We start from the raw sequence: 18730 nt of genomic DNA, 5'->3' as shown, positions 1-18730 counted from the left end.
CTATTTGTTGGGCAGGAGGTTTAAGCTAGTGACCGATCACGCACCACTAACTTGGATGAGTCAAAACAAGGAGAAAAATAGCAGAGTGACACGCTGGTTCCTTAGTTTACAACCCTATCATTTCTCATTAGAGCACAGGGCAGGCTCTAAACAGGGTAATGCTGATGGTCTTTCACGTAAACATTCACTTATGACCGTGGTCGCTCACCCCACAAGGTTTGAGCTGGGGGGGAGGATGTGTGACAGGGAACAGGGCATGGTGGTGGATAACATGTACATTTCCCACAAAATACTGCAGTGCAATGTGTTCGATAACCCCAGGGAGAATGTTTTGTTACCAACAAAATAATGGTAATGTTGTAGTTATGTTTGGGTCCCTGGGGTGGAGCATTTGGAGAGAAGGGAGGGCCAGTGCTCCACTCCACAGTTTACTTGCAGCAGGTGATGAAGCCAGTCCAGGAGTTCTGGTTCTCTCAGATTGTTACTCATCTGTTACCAATGAGCAGCAGGGGGCTGCTACAAAAAGGAGCCCTGTGAGTTATTCAGGTGAGAAACATACAAGCAGTGAGTGAGACTGCATTTTCTCCTAACAAATCTGCTGAACGGTTCCTAAACGAAAAAAGGTCTGTGCTAAATGTTTTTGTTGGTAGCGGGTAAGCCGTCCAACGATAGTTAGTTGCTGTTTGTCAGTAAGTGCTCAGAGAGCAAGGCTTTTCTTTTTGTTTGTTTTATTTATGTTTGTTTACAGACCTTTTAATAAAAAGGACTACAATTCTACAAATACTTTAGCCTTATGTGGTATATCAAACCTTAAGACTGTGTGGTTACATGATCCCAGCTCACAATATATATATATATATATATATAAAAATATGGTGAAATACTCATTTGGCACACAGAAATACTTGCTCATCTCACCCAGGGACCAGAGACCTTAGCAGATGTCAATACTGTCTATTGATAAGGTGCACGATGTGAAATGTCTCAGGTCCAGACAAGGAGCTTCACCGTGTGCCACAAGTGCTGAAAAAGAAGTTCCAAATTCAACTCTATGGAAGCTCACTTAGGGGACATTGAGGTTCATGTGATGGCATACTCTAAAACACTATTTTCTTGCCCCCTATTATTTTCCTACAAAAGTCTCTGCTCCATCTAGTAGTCATTAGCATCTATTAGGATCTTTTGAAGTGGAGCAGCTTTCTGTGTGCAAAAACATGTCACTGCTTATACAATCACATCTGCAGAGAGAAGACCAGAGGTCTCCTGGTCCCAGCCTTTCATCTCCACACAAGGCAATTGAAATATCAATGAAACTGCTTTTCTTTCTTAAAGCTATCAGGAAATGGTTTTCAGATCCTCTCCACCCTTTTAGAAGTAGGCCCTAATACAGCAAAAGTAATCACATTCCCACAATTTGTTTACCTACCTAGATATAACACATTGTTATATGTTACAGACCTTAAGATAAAGATACATAATATATGTAAAGATACATATACATGCAGGAAGACATCTTGCTTTAATGGCCGCAATAAATAATCGTTATACATCCTAACAACTCTAGGTATACACAATTTTTCAGTTGCATAAGGTGATGTTATTAAGGGAAAAATATGGGTGCAGTCTGCTATGTTTCTGTAAATGTTTATTGTAATTAGGTTAACAATGCTGCATTATTAAGGACATATTTAAGTATTTCCATGGATTTTTCTGTGATAAAGTCTACATTTTCTACTGTTCATTAATGCATTAATGGTCAGTATTACATTATGCATATGTTATGCACTCTATTACATTATGTATATGTTATGCACTCTGTGTATTGGGTAATAGAAGTAGATACCAATGTTTTTTGGCTGTTGAATGGCCTGAGAAATGACTCCATCATATTCCATAACAGAAGTTCACTGTTTTTTTTTTCAGCATATTCTACGGGGGTTGTATCAGAGCAATCGGAAACCATCAAAAGCACTCCAGTAGCTATTTCAGTTTCTAAGCTGCACACCGTACATTGAAAACTGCTCCCATCATTTCTGCATATGTAAATTTGTGGTCCACAAAAATGTATTGTTACAGGTTTGGCCAATCTCTGATAATTACCAAAATGTTGATACATAGTCTTTACATTTCTAAGAATGGCATACAAAATAAACACTGCACGGAAGTGTATTTACATTAGATTAACACAATAATAGATTATGCTCTTAGTAAAAAAAAACCTAAAACATATAAAATATATTTTTCTTGTAACAACCAACCTCAAAATGTCTAAAACTTTCTTACTTATAGCACCCTTTTAAACACTTCACAAGCTAAGTAGCTAATGTCCTAGGACACATCTATTTTTTGTGGTTTGGGGTATGTTTAATTTTGATCAAATAATTGACTTTCTATTGTGAATTTATATATCCCACATACTGCAAGGTAGCCAAAAGTGGTACGGAAACCACACCACTGATGGAAAGTGGGTGAACGCCGCAGTTCTGCATCTACTTAGTGGCATTATTTCTTTTACCTTAAACAATTTAAGGAATGTGTATTAAAATTCTTGAATATGCGTTTTTTTATCTGTGGGGCTGTATAGGACAATAAATTGTCCCTTTCCTACTAGTTTGGTTTTACTTGTAACTAGGACCCATGTGACAGAAGAGCCTTCTCCGCCCTTCACCACCTGGTGTGATACTTCTCAAGTCATTACCACAGAAAAATTGCAGCTTTTTAAGTAGAATACATTAACAAAGCACACACACCTAATGGGAAACAAAGTGACCCATTAACTTCTTAATTAATATTAGTGTAATCCGCTGTATGTGAAACAGGACACATCCTTCCAGCTAATTACAGACTTATCAAAGATTTTAGGTACATGTTAATAATAAAACTGTTTTATCATTGAGTTCCCTGAGAAGCAGTTACTCTTAACTTGTTACATTCCTGGTGAGTCATTAAGCCATTGTTAAGGTCAATATAAAAAATGATCAGTTCAACTATGTCATTCTATATTAATTAAGTTTTCCTATTCCCGATTAAATAAACAACTTTCCCTGAATGAGTAAATATAAAATATGACTTTAGAAATCGATGGACGAAGACTTTTATTTTGCATGGACTTCTGCACATTTTACGGCATCAAACTTGGCGCATGCAAGGAGCTTGGACATACTTAAGTTTGCTGCAGGCTTCTCCAGAAGCATACAGGAAGAAAATATTATTTATTATTGTTATTATTATTATTATTAATAATAAAAATGACTGCAAACAGATGTGCATGCATTGATTTGTATGCAGGAAGAAAATAAGAAAAGTTATAATGACTGCAAAAAGATGTGCAAGCACTGTTTGGCCCGTTAAATGCGAAAATAGGCTTGTGCATTTTATAGTACACATACATATCGAAGAATAGATGCTAAAATTAGAAATACACAAATTACACAAACTAAATTATAAAGAATCTGCTGGTATACAAATAAAATGTACAGTCTCTGAATACGTCTGGTGAATGTATATATTGTGTATATATATATATATATATATATATATATATATTATATATATATATATATATATATGTACATAATGGCAAATGCAGATAAATCACATAAAATAGAGACAGCTGCATAATACCATAAATTATATAAGCATAGTACAGAATATGTACTCACTGTTTAAGGCACTTAAAGGATTTAAGTATTTAATGTGAGAATTCCCTGGATCCAACTTGCACTATATAATAAGAAATCGCAAATTGACTTTGTTAACAAAAAAAGACTTGTCAAACAGTATCACAGCAACAATGTCCAAATGCTTGTCCCAGTATCACATAAAGTGTGTAAAGCAAAACACCTCAAAACCCTATGCAAATGGACAGGATAGTGTGAAAAGGGAATTAAACTTATTTTCAATAATGCTAATTATTTGGTACTTGTGTTAATCAAGATTTAGTAACACATTAGCTGTCCATACTGTAGGTGTTTCCCCATGTAGTTAATTAATGAGCATCCATTTTGGTAATGCAGACATTCCAAATTGATCCAAATGCATACAGTAATACAAAATGTGTCTGCCATTACACATACATATGAGATTGGGGCTCATTTAGTATCATGCAGGAATGCAAAGATTTTAAAGCAATATTGTCTCATGTTAAAAAAAAGCAACTGGTTATCCTAAGGAAGTTTTCATAGATGCTCACCATATATATCAGGGGTGTTCAAGGTTTTTCTGCAGTGGGCCACTTCCTCAGAAATGTATATGTGCGTGGGTCGCACTCATTTTTCACTGAGAGAAAATATGGCCTTTAATAAGATATGCAGATCGAAATAAAGTAAATGACACAAAACCTTAACTTTTTCTCTCACTGATTTCTGGGCCTAGAAAGTTTTGTTTCCTCTGAAGTGACTACAAATTCAGGATTCTGGATAAGTAAAAATGAAATAATTCTATTTATTCTAGGGATGCAGCGAAATTAAATTCTGGACCGAAACTGAAAATTCAGAATTCACTTAGCTGAAACCGAGAATGACCCCCCCCACACACACACAAAAAAAAAATAACCACACTTCAAAGTAAGTAACACACCAAAAGTGTACAAAAAAAATCAATAACAATGTTAATATACATATACATATGAATGTTAACAGCAATCTCAGCATGTACAGGTTGCCTGGGCATGATAGGAGTGTGATTGCTGTTAACAATCATATAGAAATTAATATTGTTATTGTATTTTTTTGTCCAATTTTGGTGTGTTGCTTACTTTTAATAGTTAAGTTAACACACCTAAATTGGAAAAAAATCCAATAACAATATTAAAATATATAATTGTTAACAGCAATCACACTCCTATCATGCCCAGGCAACTAGTAAAAGCTAGAACCTGGGCATGATATGACTGTGATTGCTGTTAGTGATCACACTCCTATCATGCCAAGTCAGCCAGTACATGCTGAAACCTGGCTAGCTGCCTCCTTGTGTAGTGATACTGCCAGCAGCATGGGGTCTGCAGATCACTTACAGCACAGAGGGAGTAGGAATGGAGCAGAGTCATGTGATGTGACATAAATTGACGTGACTCTGCTGGGTTCTGTTTCCCTTGTGCGGTATAAAAGACCCTGCTTACACAGTGTGTGCAAGCAACCCACACGTAAGCAGCATGGCCCTTGCAATCCCGGTTGCCCTGGCTGTAGATCTCACGCGGGCCACACCTCAAGTTCCGGCTGGCCCGTGGGCCACCACTGATATTTATCAGTTTAGTATCTGGTGTGATACTTCTCAAGTCATGGTATGTGACATATACATTAGCACATGACATTGTTGACGTGTCTGCTATATTGGGGGAAAAAAATGTAGATTTTAGATTTTTCATTTTAAGATTTAGATCTACATATTTAACAGATGCCAGAACATTTTTTTAATGTGTAAATCACTTTAGTGTTTTGTCAGGAATCCAACATTTAGGATTGTCTTTAGAATTAACCGCCTAATAGATTTGTTTTTATATAATACTATCCAATCCGCAATACATTTTACTTTTATATAAATATGAATAGTTTATAAATATTTTAGGTCCGTGTTGCTATTCAGGTAGACAGACATTATTACTTTAATGATGTTAATTAACTTTTAACAATTGGTCTTTAATAATCACCTTAACGTTTCTATTGAACACCAAAATAACATTTTTAATTATCATTATCAGAAAAAAATGACAGAAGTATACTGCTACATAATCGCTTGACAATTATGCTGGAATGCAAGACTGTCAAGAAGTAATTTACTATCTAGTTATGTGTTAAAAATATGGGTCTCTGTGCCTTCAACTACATTTCAACAACACTATGATAAATCAGTGGAAAAAAATATTTGATATTCACCAGTGGGTTCAATAGTTGTGAGACTTATACACTGGTTTTAAAATAGTTAATCCTCAAAGTCCCCAGGCTAAGACTCTTGTAACAATTGCAACTAAGTATTCATCACCACTGATCATTTTGTGAACCCTAATACAATACAATCAGAACAGTAAACAAACAAAGGGTGCTGTTTACTATGTACATATAATAGTGTCTTTACTTTGGGTGAAATTGATTGACCTTCAATAGGTTACAGGAAACCTTCTTCTATGATCTGATCCCGTGTACAAATCTCCATTTCCTCTCTCCTCCCCTCAGGCAGAGCTGAGTTTTGTTTGTTGAGGACAAGAGAGTGTGAACATGTTCCCCTTCACCTGATTGGGATCATTTGCATATTAATACCCTATTAACATTTCAGAGTCTAGGGAGGGGCATATATGTCAAGGGCCCTTCTCAGAGCTCATTAATAATCAAGCCAAGACTGCTTTGAGTAGCTAATCTCCAGCATTGGTCTCCAGAGAACAACTTGAAATCTTCCTGGAAACAGTTACTTGAAACTTTCTGGATACCTTGTGTACTTTTTTTCATTTGCACCATGCTGCAAAATCCAATATTTCCAGGTTATGTGCAACAAATGGCAGATCTGCCCACCTTTCCTATGACTACACAGGTTAAGCAGAGCCCCAAGCTTTCTTTCAACATTGACACCATTCTGGCCAAGAAGGATATATTCACCCACAAGGCGGCACCAGAGATGGTAGTTTGGCAACCAACCTGTCCTCCTCTTGTGTCTTATGGATATTCATATGACATGGCACCCTATCCATCTGTGTGGGTACGTCGACCAACAGCTTGCCACCCCACCCTGCTTTCCCAACACCAGACAGCCAGCTTGCCCAAGGTACCATGCCACCTCACAGACCCCTTCTGCCAAGCTATAGGTGAGCAGTCTCAGTTAGTTGTGATCTTTCATTAAATCATAATTGTCGCAGGCAACATGAGTGATGTCCATGCTATACAATGTTTTAACCTCAGGTGCCGTAGCTGAACAAACATGGCTTGTAGCGCAGATACTTCATGCAAAGTCTGTGCTTCCCAGGCTGGGAGCTTTACCTGCTGTTTAACCTTCAAGTTTTAAAAAAAAATTATTTTAACAATTGCCCTACATGATTGTTTTTTTTATTTTTATGGGGGTTTTTACTATCGCACCACATTAATGTAGAATTAAAAATGTGTTATTTCGGACCATTTGGTGTGTTCAGAAATTGCTTAATCTTTTATACAACACTATAATGTAAGACAACACGTTGCATTAGCTATGACTCTTGCTCTTTATTATAATACCTTTCAGTCAGAATGGATTTGCATTTCCTGTGTGCTTATATTGCCATCGTGTGTCTATTTTAGGAATTGCATACACGCATTATAGCAACTCCGTGGAATGTGTATCCTGGCGTTCAGGACAATGCAAAATGAAAAGGGTCCGGACAGTTTTTACCCAGGAGCAGCAGGAAAGACTAGAGAAGGAATTCCTCAAACAACAGTACATGGTGGGCACCGAGAGAGTGGATCTGGCTTCTACTTTAAGCCTCTCAGAGACACAAGTAAGGACACTCCTGCTGCTAGTCATCACATCATAACCTGTTCTGATGACCCCTTGAATTATTTGTTTTTTATTTTAACCCTTTTGATCTGAGGGTAATGGCATTTGGGCTCTTTAACTCCTCTTTGAAAGAGAACCACTGGTGGTCTTTGGCCTGGTGCCACCCTTTTGACTGAATCCACAATTTATCTGCTGGTTTCATAAGGTACAGAACATTGACTGTAGGAAGCGGCTTCTGTATTTAAGTTACAGAAAAAATTGTGATGTTTAGTATATAGATGTGTGTGAAGTGCTTGCCATTCAGATTTTTTAACACTTTGTAGATATGTCTCTTCAGAGATTTACAACCTCTGGTTCTGTCTGAATATGATCAACAGTTTCATTATCTGGCATATATCAATCATTTTTATTCTTTTTCAAATAAGCATATCAAATAAGCATATTTTTTATTATTATTATTAAGTAGCTCATGTTAAGCAAGATGCATCTACTTCTATTTTTACTCACTTGGCTGAGTTGGCTATTCTAACTATGCATTGCTTTATTATAGGTAAAAGTATGGTTCCAGAATCGCCGTATCAAATGGAGAAAGCAGAGCCAAAAGCAAAAGAAGGCCAAGTTATCTCAGTCTGGGGTATTTCCTGCAGACACAAAAGTACTAATAAAGAGGAATCCAGGAGCAGAAAAGACACTGTAATCTTAAAACTTTATGCATGAAAGAAGAATATTCATGTCCTCTAAATAACTGACCAGGTCTGCTTTCCATGGATAGTCAGACGGCGTCACCATGTATCCTGTAGGCAGAGAATTTTCACCATGAATTACGTGAAATCATTACAGATTATGACCTAGAATTATCACAAGACATTGAATTGGTGAATTCATTAGAGATGGATGCCTTCTGGTCCTTGCAAGGGTTGTCATCCCTATGAGAAGGCTCTTAAGGCTTAACCTGGTTTCTCCTATTACCTTTCTAGTTGCACTTAAGTTACGGGTTCGCAATAGTGGTTGACATTAGCAATGTGAATGCAGAAACCTGCCTATGTCTTTGGAACAAAATGCAGATTAATCAATTTTTATTTCAGCAGCAGACCCATTTTGGTATGCTTCAGCACTCGGGTTTCTACAAGGCATCACAGCAACAGTCTTTGAGATAATGTATACCAAGGGTTGTACTCAGTCCTAATAGTTGCTTAAAGTTCAAACCACTGACCAGTATTCATACTTCAACGAACACTGCGTTAAAGTGGCAGCATGTCACACAGCCTCTAGTCTCTGACTTTGCATTGTAGTATTTAAGGGTCACTAATTTCATTCAGTAGTAGAACATGCTTAACAACGTTGACATCCAGCTGATGTCGGACTACAACTTTTTGATAAGAACGAGAGAACGCTGGAATTTCTATCCTTGTATAGAATGGAATGACATTTTCCTAACAAATGGTTATTTATTATCTATTTTTATACAAATTATTTCATTATCTAGGCTTTATATTCACTATAGGGAATTAGCTATTAATCATCAATTTATTTTAAAATGTTGTAACTTCAAACCACTTGTGTTTTACTGTGCAAAATATGTAACTGTTGCTGGTTTTTATGATTGCTTCTCCCATTCAAATAAATACACATAGTGAATTCACTTCTGGTGTACTTAGTATTTTTAATAGATTTTTGTGATAACAATCTGAGTTGATGGCGAAAAGCTTTTCTACTGCTGTTAAAGACATTTTACTTAATGAGCTATTTTAGTGTGTTATCATTACAGTATTGCAACCAGATCAGGGGGACAGTAGCCGCTGGGCTGCTTCAGTAAAGACAGATTGCAATATTTCCAACGTTTTTCTTGACTTGCATATGGACTTGAATGGCACCTCACCTTCAGGTATGAAGTTATAGTTCTTTGATATATGTCACTGCCAAACAAACATCTCCTGAATACAGTGATACCACCAATGCATTGGTTTGTTTGGGGGCTAAATGGTCATATTTGTGAGGTCATTATCAGGTCAGTTTGCACCTATGCCTAATTTTCCCTACATTTTCATGTTTTCACTTGTAACTGAGCTCCAAACTACCCAGGTTGTCTAGAGCTCAATACTGCAGGGTCACGCAGAGTGTGTGGCCCTGCCCCTTTAGGCCCCACTCCCTTTGACCAGGGAGGCAATATTGGTGAGAATGCCAAGAACGTATTGTAGCATTGGCGGAAACTTGGTGATATAATGTGCACCATAATAACTAGGCAGATTATGCTAATGATGTGGGTTGGGACGTGTGGGCAGAGCTTTGAGTCCGTAGGTGTGGTAAATTTTCAAGTACGTAATTGATAGCTGTGCTGCAAAATGTCCCTGATTTTGGCAACTAAGCTTTTACCTTTTAACTATAAATATATATATATATATTTTTATTTTTTTTTTGCTGACTGCATTTTCTTTTTTTTCCCATATTACTCTTTTGCTCACACTTTCTCAGCTGGTCTACAGCATGTTGCATTATTGAGCTCTGTGGACTGTGCTTTATAGTTTCAGCTGCTCTACATGATGCTTAGGCCTTTCCTAGATTTAAGTCTTGCTCACTTAGCAGCCTCTCCCTCAGCACATTATCTAGTATACCACACACAATTCTGTATACCAAACTCACATGTTTTGCTGAGGTTCTTGTCACATATGGATCAAATGATTCTTCGGGCTTCTGAACAAAGGTAAAGGATTTGTGCCTTTCATATGTCATTTCTTTTAGGTATACAATATTCTTCAAACATATGCATTATTGGCTTTAATTTAAGGTAATTTTCTTCTTGAAACACAGTTATTGTACACCTCCAGTGCTTCCTCCTCACGTGCAAAAACAGCTATGCTTTCATGTTTTCACCTTTTCTGTCAGCGTCAATGACAGAGAGATATAACCCAAACCTTTGTTTTACTATCCTCTCATTTCAAGCAACATTCCCAAATCAAGTTTTGGTAGCAGTTGTAGGTCTTCCATTTGTCTGTTTGAAAACTGTTCACGGCTCTCCAAAAAATGGCAGACTGATGGAACTAGCCTCAGCGCTGATTAAATATTAATATAGGTGTTATTTTCATATGTGTTTGTTGAAAGAATGATGTTTGTTTACTCGCTCTCTTACGCTCCCTGTTTCCCTACCTTCTCTGCCGATCACTTTCGCATATTCCTAATCTTTTATTTTCTTCCCGCAGGATATTGAACTTCCTCAGAGTTCAATTGAGGGCAACATAATGGCACTTGCAGTGACGTCCTCTACCCCAATTGGAGGGTCAGGTAGAGCATGTGACCACAGGCGCCACCATGTTTCCTTCAGTTTGTCTCAGGGAACCAAGAAAACCAGACAGAAACAGGAGATGCTGATAAATAAAACACCTTTTATTAAATAATAGAAAAATATCAAAAACAAATGTAAAGTACAATCAGGAATCGTAGTCAAAAATACAAGGCAGAGGTCAAAGCCAAAACAGGTAGTTAGAAGAGCCAGGTCAGGAACACAGAAGGCAGCAGAGTCAGGAACAGAAGCCAGGATCAGGAACCAGGAGAATCAGTAAGCCAAGCATCATACACAGAATCAATAGCAGAAACAGCAGGAATGTACAAGGAGGTCTGAAACCACGCAAGGGCAGTGAGGTACTGAACCTAGCAGCTTAACTAGCCAGAGCACCGCAAAAAGAGGCTGGCTATTTAACAAGTGATCAGATAGAGGTGTGTACCTGTTTACTGAGCAGAGAGAAACACTGCCTGTGATTGAATTTGAGAACCTCTCATCCACACCAGACACTAAGACAACCGACTGCGTTATTAACAATGATTGTTATTATTACTACAGCTACAGGAAATGAGACGGACACAGAATTGGACGATGGTGAAGGTAGGAAGACATTCAGAGAGAGAGAGAAAACATGAATAAGAGTCTGAGAGAGCGTGAGTAAGAGTGAAAAAAAACTTGAAATGCAAACAAAAGTTTGGAGCTCTCTGCTTCATTGTCGTTTCTTTTCTAGGGAGCCCTCCTTGTTTTCAGACATTTGTATGAATTGAAGGATTTGGCAAATTGTGTTAAAATTTGTATGAAATTACTATTGCCATATTTACTGTGTGTTCAACGTTGGAGCTTCCTTGGGTTCTTGTTTATCTGAAGATGGTCTCGTGAATTCCATGTATTCCACAACCACATACATACTAAAGCCTAGTGCAATTACACACAAAAGTATGTAGAGCTTCATGTATACACATAGAAATGAGCTGTATGCATATGCAATCACAAAGCCAACTGCTTCCCACAGACAGAAGTTGGCAAATGCAGCCTCCTTGTTCTTCTCAAACAAAACTCCATATAAAGCTGTAATAAAACAAGACAAAATATTTAGTAAAATGTGTAGACATAATACATTCGTACTCAAAACTATTTGCATAAGCATATTGTTTTATTGTGATACTTACAGCTGACCTGGGCTTGCCAAACTGAATCAGAAATAGCCCAAACACCAGAAATGACAAAGAAAATTACTATCTGGTCTGCGTGAGGTTTCCACAACAAAAGGACAACGATGCATGAAATGTTGATGATTGCACCTATGGAAAACAGAAATAATGCAAGGAAAATGTATTATGTTTTTGACATGCTAGAAAATTTAAATAATAGCTATAAAGCCTTAGGCAAGTTATTCTCAACTGCAATGTTAAGGCTGTAATTACAAAATTACTTCAAATTAGATGTTTTCAATGATAGTAAATCATCAGGACATACCAGGCTAATATGGTGGCAAATAGTCACAGATGAAGGATAAAACTAACAAGAGATCCTCTCCCTATCCTCCAATTGAGGGAGAGGACATCACCGCAAGCGCCACCATACTGCCCTCAGTTCTCTCCCCTGATTGGAGGATTGGGGAGAGCACGTCATCGCAAGCACCATCTCAGTTGGTATTGCAAGCACCATCTGAGAGCTATTTTGGTGGACCAACAAAGAAAATAGCAAATTAAGGAATGAAGATCGAAGAGAGATAAGAAGGGAGAAGATAGAAGAAGATGTGGAAGCGGACGTGGCCGGGAGAAGCGGAAGTGGTCGGCAGACAAGGTAGGGAAACATTTAGAGAGTGTGAGAGAACAAGAATTAAAATGTAAGAGTAAATGTGGGCATCTGGCAACTCATTTTGTTCCTGAATCAAAAATGCCCCAAATTTTCAGCCAAATCGATTGGACAAGGAACAAAATTTGTTGCCCAAAAATGAACCAAAAAATGTGTCCAAATCGTTTTTGGCACATTTGCACGTCTAATTTTCAATTTGTGTATGTAACAGCTCAGAACACTACTGTTTTAGTACATATAATCTCCCACACTAATATTATATGTCAGACAGTCTTGTAATTGTATACATGTTATATAGTATATATAAGCGGTACTTTTGTGTATATATTGAAGTTTTTTTATTTTGAAACTTACCCAATACGAAGATGAAAAATCTACCAGTGTATTGAGAAATCTTTCCAAATACAATTGCACTGATGGAATTTGTTACTCCAGAGCAAATTATGACAAATCCCACCATCCGGATACCAATTGCACAGGTAACATAATCCTAAAGATGGGGAACAAAGTATTACTAAGTATTCAATGTGATGCTATGAAATAATATTTATTATGTCATAGGCAATGCAAGCTTTGTTGTTAACAAACTATTAGAACAAAGAATATGGTTAAATGTGCTTATGGTGTTCAACTGCTGTTGCACACGATCATTGAAGTCAATAGAGTTGGAGCGTTAAGACTTACACGGGTGTAGTCTCCTGTAATGAATCCCTGCTCCAGTCCACTGAGCATGGTAATAGGAATCAGTAAGCACTGGCGTTTATCTTTTAGATGCTTGAATGTTGAAAAAACAATTGAACATAATGATTGCTGATCCTCATCTTTGTTGTGCTCATTTTTTAGATTGATTTGATCAAGACATAACAAAATAATTAGAATGCCAATTACGCCACACCCTAGAAGAGAACAAATATGCAAGTTTAAAAGAGTAAACCTTGGCCTATTGTCAATTTACCACAGTAAAGTTTTGCAGGTTATTAACTATTTAGATCACAAATCTAAAAGGAAAATATTTAATTAACAGGGAAAAATAAGATGCAAGGTGTTTATCATAAATCACATGACAGCCATCATATGCACTATAATGCATATTTTCATGGAGCCCCCTTTGCAAATGCATGGAGAGATCTTTCAGAATTTTCCCATATGCTTTTGGCCTTTAAGAATTTGCCTTGTAGGAGACGTTTGGCAGGACGTTTCACATGGCTCCTTTCTCTATACTGGAAAAACATGCTGGTAGGTGGCTGATGGTTAAAATCCTGCATGTGTGCAAGCCAAGGAGCTTGGGTAACTGTGCAAATGTTCATTTTGATGAACCACCCCCACTTGCATGTGAAAAAACTTATGGCAGGAGTGTCCCTATTAGTTGAAAATATTTTTTTGCATAAAAATGTAAGGATAAAGTAATGGTTGTAAAAATAAGGAGCTTTTAGCAACATTATACTGACTGCTTCTACAAATAACAATTCGAATCAGTTTCATATGATGCAAAGTACAACATACCTGTGTATGCCCCAAGAATTGTATATAGCACACTGTTTGATAGACTTGGACCTGTTGCGTTTAGAGAGGAAAATGAATGGACCGGGCAGGAACCTGCTCCACAACCAGTGTTGTTCAAGACACTAATATAGTCGTCTACAAAAAAAATGCATTCATTTGTTTAAATCACTAAAATGAATCACATACGTTTATAAATCAGTGACATCTTGCACCTCCCTGCATTAAAAATTCATGGCACACATGGGACAGGTAGCTGCATATATCAGCATGAAGTCTGGCAATTGCTTGTGTAAGATTTTTGAGGTGGATATGGGCTTGGAGGTGTGAAAAAGAGGCAATAAATAATTCACTACATGTTTTTTATGATAAGAAACTGTTTAAACATTATTCTATTACTTCACAAAATAAAGCTAGTAGGGTAGATCTATGTCAGTAGTTGGCAAATGGATGGAAAACATGCTAAAGAATGGTAATATTCATATGAATTGAAAATGTAACAAAATATGCCTTTTAGTCAATTATTATGAATCTCCGCTAAAGAGGCCAACCCCCACCCCACTCAGACGAAAATGAGGCATAAGGCTGCAAATTTTCATCTGAAGTTTATAGGCTCTTTCAGTTCCGTTCTCCCTGAATGTATCCCTACCTTCTCTGTTGACCACTTCCGTGTCCCATAGCTCCGTTCTCCTGATGAAAAATTCCACCAAAATGGCAGAGCTTCCGGTGACATCCTCTCCCCCTGATTGGTGGATTGAGGAATACACGTCACCAGAAGCTCCACCATTTCGCCCTACGATAACCTTGTATGAATTTTTTTCTGGGTAACTAAGATAATAGGCTATAACAATAACTCCTCCCTGGTCTATCTAGATTTGAATAAGGCATTTGACCTTGCAGCTGCAGTTTAATGCAGATAAATGTAAAATAATGCACTTGAGACATAAAAATCCCAAGGCAGAATATAACATTGGATACACCATTCTGTCAGTGACAACAGAATAAGAGGTACTTAGGAGTAATTATTTCTGATGACTTAAAGGTAACCAGACAAGGCAATAAAGCATCAGAAAAGGTGATCAGGATGCTGGGTTGTATTGTGAGAGGCGTTAGGAACAGAAAGATGTGTGGTCAGGCCTCATCTAGAGTATCGTGTATAGTTCTGGAGATCCCATCTCCAGAAAGATATTGACACATAAGAGAGAGTTCAGAGGAGGGCTACAAAAATGATAAGTGTACAGAAGGAGAAATTATTTGAAAAGAGGTGCAGTGTTGGAACAAGAGGACATAGTCTTAAACTTGAGGGTCACAGGCTTATATGTAATATAAGTAAAGTTCTACTTTACTCAAAGGGTGGTGGAGGCTGATACAGTGAGGGAATTTAAACAGGCATGAGATAGACATAAATCTATCCTCCGTATGGGGCCAGATCATGGACTGAATACCTTACATCAGGGAAAATAGGCAGACTAGATGGGCTGAATAGTTCTTATCTGCCATCAAATTCTATGTTTTTATGCTAATACTTTTGCATTATTAAATAGAAATTGCCCAAACCCATTTTGATGAAATTTTCCGTGAGAAAAATATTTACCTGCAGAAGTTGTAAATTGAAATATTAGCGATGAAATGAGATTGCCCCATATTCGACAGGTTTGAACAATGAAAAAGAAAATTCCAAAATATTGATTAACAACATCTTTGGAAGCTTTTCCAGTCATTTCGGCATACTTATTACCAATGGCTGTGATATAGATGCTCTTTGCAGCCCATAAAGGCCCTGCTCCTACTCCGAGAAGTACTGAGCCTAAAATAAGCGTTGGCCTAGAGAGAGAGAGAGAGAATTAAGGGTTGTACAAATAATAATACAATTGCAAATTGTAAATTGCAAATGGTAATTGTTTCTTTAGTGCTCAGGCATGGTTTGCTAATATGATGCAGGACTAAATGGATGGTACTGTCTGATTTATTACAAAAAAAATAGGCTGAAATAATATTTACCAGCTTGGATAGAAATTTCCTAGAGTAAATGAGAGATAGCACATCATTGAGGCAACAATAGTCCATTTGCATCCTAATTTTTTCATGAGGATTGCTGGTAAGAATATTGACGATAATGTTAATGCTCCATGCATAACACTTAGAGATGCAACACCCAGGCCTTCATCATGGTTCATGCTGCTCTGTAGAAGCAAGAAACAGAAAAAATCAATATACAACTGATGGATCCCACAGACACTTAGGTGCTGCAGAGCTGCCTTGTGTGTGTAGATTAATGAGAAGCAATAAAAGCACGTATACCTGAAAAGGACCGGTTGATACTAAAACTACACAATGGTGTTGTAACTGATATACAATGACATTATTATGCAACATGAACATGTCACATTAGGTTCAAGATTTCCAAATCCTTCCACTCGTTTTGTAGCCATGTACTAACACAATTAAAACAAGTTCTGCAAAATATTTTCTCCACCTGTATTCTGTGTATGTTAAGGCCAAATCAGATGACAGCATAACACCTTCCTCTGTGGAATCAATCTGAACCTCACCCTTCCCAGCATAATTCCCAACCTTTCTAGTTTCACCCTGTTAGAAGTTGCTTCTGTGCTTCTACATACAAACAGGAAAGTGACTCTAAGGCATGGTGTAATTATCATGTAATGGTGTCATTTTTGTTGGGAAATAGATTTCCAAATGTATGCAAGTAGTTATTAACATTATATTAACACCATATTAACAATTGAATAAAACGTTATTAAGATAATACAAATTACAAATATTTTTACAATTAAACTTTGTATACATTACTGTAAAATATCCCATAGTATACTAATTATTTTTACTATAAATGAGGATAAAGATCTAAAATGAGGATACAGAGCTAGCCGACTGCCTAAACAAATTCCTCTGTTTACAGAGCAAAGTGAAGGGAAGGGACCTAAGTTAGAAAGGAAACTCTCTGAAGTGAGAACTGACAAATTCATGGGACCCAATGGGATACACCCAAAATTAATAAAAGAGCTTTAGGGTGTCCTGACAAAACCGTAAGCAGACTTATTTAACCAATCACTATTGACAAGAATAGTTCCAAAAGATTGGAAGTTGCCAATTGTAGTACCACTTTAAGTTCCTTTAAATCCGAAAAAATGGGCATACCAGATCTGTCAAATGGTTCTTATCTGCCCTAAAATTCTATGGTTCTATGTTGTTTTAGTTTTGAGTGTGATTTTTAGGAAAGATGTTTTCTCACTAAGAACCCCTGTTGCCAAAAAATTGAAATTACCTGCAGTGTCATTAGTCCAGCATAGGCAGTATACAGAAACAAAATTCCGATTGAAAGAACCACCAAGTTTTTTATAGGACTCATTCTCTTTTTTGTCAGATCGATGTTTTTGGGAATGTATGTTGAAATATAATCCTGAAAGAAGCGGAAATCATGGGTTATTTTATTTTTCCAAACATATATTACAGAACAAAATATAATATACCAACTCTCAATATCTCTTAAAATGTATCCATGTAAACATGCAGTTGTGGTCCCTGTCCAATAAAAAGTTTAGTAATAACTACTCATATGTGAGTTTCTCAGTGAACACTAACACTAGGAGTGTACTAGGAAGGGCAGGATGAATGCACATTGAACAGTTCAGCACTTAATGAGAAAAAGAGACTAATCATTTCTAAAACAAGTTTGGATAGTTAATACAGTTGGCAGGATGTTTTGCTTTTACTAATCTGATGTTACCATACTCGCCTAGAAAGAAAACTTTTTATACAATACAATGCAGGGTAAAATAGTGTGCGTTCAGGATTTATTTCTATATTGGAAAAAGGTCAGAAGTTGCTAACTTAGGAATTAAAAATACAAACTCTTCTTATCTGTATTGCTACTGTGCAGTAACTGGTTTACAATCTTGAGTAAGAAACATTTAATTATACTTACTGTTTGTTTAACTTAGGACTTCTTGTAGACCTTACGAGCATCAAAAGGCCAAGTAGTCTTTAATAATGTTTATTCAGATGACAAGTATTGGAAATCTAAAATACCTGGTCTTTTATATACCCGGCTTGTCATACAATTAATTGTGTAATATATATGTGCGTTTATTATATTCATCATGTCATTGTGTGGTAACAAGATCGTTTCAGTGTAATTGTCACTTCCTGCATATTACTGTTTTCTTGGAAATATTAAATATATAATGTGTATATGTGTAAAATATATAGTTTCAATATAGATACTGTATTATACAGTATATTATTGAATTCATTTCTCACAAATATGACATCCTTTTAATTAATCTGGGGTTTTTTTGTGCCAGTGGAATCTAAGACTCATCAGAAGATTGTAAAGAACACATATTCTTTAATGTGATAATGTTGCTTTTACTGTTTCTATAAACAGAAAATGTATATGAATAATGTTTCACATTATTGAAATACAAAATACAGGTCTGCTGAAAATACTTGAATGAATACTTTGATTTGTCCAAATCTGTTCTGGCAGTTAGGAATGACACTTATATACAATCAGTTCCCTGCCACCAAAAAGCATCATCATTGCACCCAGATAATAAGTTAATTTGCAGATAGGGTTGTCACCTTTTCCTCAAAAAATAAAATATCGGCCGTAGTTGTGAGTCAGTGAGGACGGACCTACTCAATGTTGCATGAACC

General features: G+C 36.8%; 2 protein-coding genes across 2 annotated transcripts; one reads left to right on the top strand and one right to left on the bottom strand.

Moving 5' to 3' along the window:
• The first annotated feature begins 6447 nt into the window (after nucleotides 1-6447).
• On the top strand, nucleotides 6448-11367 carry LOC128483964 (homeobox protein not2-like). The gene is made up of 5 exons (XM_053460285.1): nucleotides 6448-6793; nucleotides 7260-7456; nucleotides 8006-8110; nucleotides 10653-10734; nucleotides 11291-11367. The coding sequence occupies exons 1-5, from the start codon at nucleotides 6448-6450 to the stop codon at nucleotides 11365-11367; spliced, it is 807 nt and encodes a 268-aa protein (XP_053316260.1).
• Nucleotides 11368-11549: 182 nt separating this feature from the next.
• On the bottom strand, nucleotides 11550-17420 carry LOC128483963 (protein unc-93 homolog A-like). Its single transcript, XM_053460284.1, has 8 exons — nucleotides 17337-17420; nucleotides 16052-16233; nucleotides 15645-15874; nucleotides 14054-14188; nucleotides 13235-13446; nucleotides 12905-13040; nucleotides 11902-12033; nucleotides 11550-11800 (listed from the first exon to the last, which is right to left on the bottom strand). The coding sequence occupies exons 1-8, from the start codon at nucleotides 17418-17420 to the stop codon at nucleotides 11550-11552; spliced, it is 1362 nt and encodes a 453-aa protein (XP_053316259.1).
• Nucleotides 17421-18730: the final 1310 nt, after the last annotated feature.

Source organism: Spea bombifrons, chromosome 3 (genome assembly GCF_027358695.1).
Source record: "Spea bombifrons isolate aSpeBom1 chromosome 3, aSpeBom1.2.pri, whole genome shotgun sequence".
Taxonomy (NCBI): domain Eukaryota; kingdom Metazoa; phylum Chordata; class Amphibia; order Anura; family Pelobatidae; genus Spea; species Spea bombifrons.
The sequence above is the reverse complement of the archived record's forward strand: the minus strand, read 5'-3'. Positions and strand labels throughout refer to the sequence as shown.

Bases quoted from the DNA above. Each gene is read 5' to 3' on its own strand.
- LOC128483963 (XM_053460284.1), bottom strand. From the start codon at position 17,420: ATGAGTCCTATAAAAAACTTGGTGGTTCTTTCAATCGGAATTTTGTTT. The intron at 13,041-13,234 runs GTAAGTCTTAAC...CCCCATCTTTAG, and splicing joins TTACAGGAGACTACACCCGT to GATTATGTTACCTGTGCAAT. The intron at 12,034-12,904 runs GTAAGTTTCAAA...TGTTTTCCATAG, and splicing joins ATTTTTCATCTTCGTATTGG to GTGCAATCATCAACATTTCA.
- LOC128483964 (XM_053460285.1), top strand. From the start codon at position 6,448: ATGCTGCAAAATCCAATATTTCCAGGTTATGTGCAACAAATGGCAGAT. The intron at 6,794-7,259 runs GTGAGCAGTCTC...TGTCTATTTTAG, and splicing joins CCCCTTCTGCCAAGCTATAG to GAATTGCATACACGCATTAT. The intron at 10,735-11,290 runs GTAGAGCATGTG...TTATTACTACAG, and splicing joins TACCCCAATTGGAGGGTCAG to CTACAGGAAATGAGACGGAC.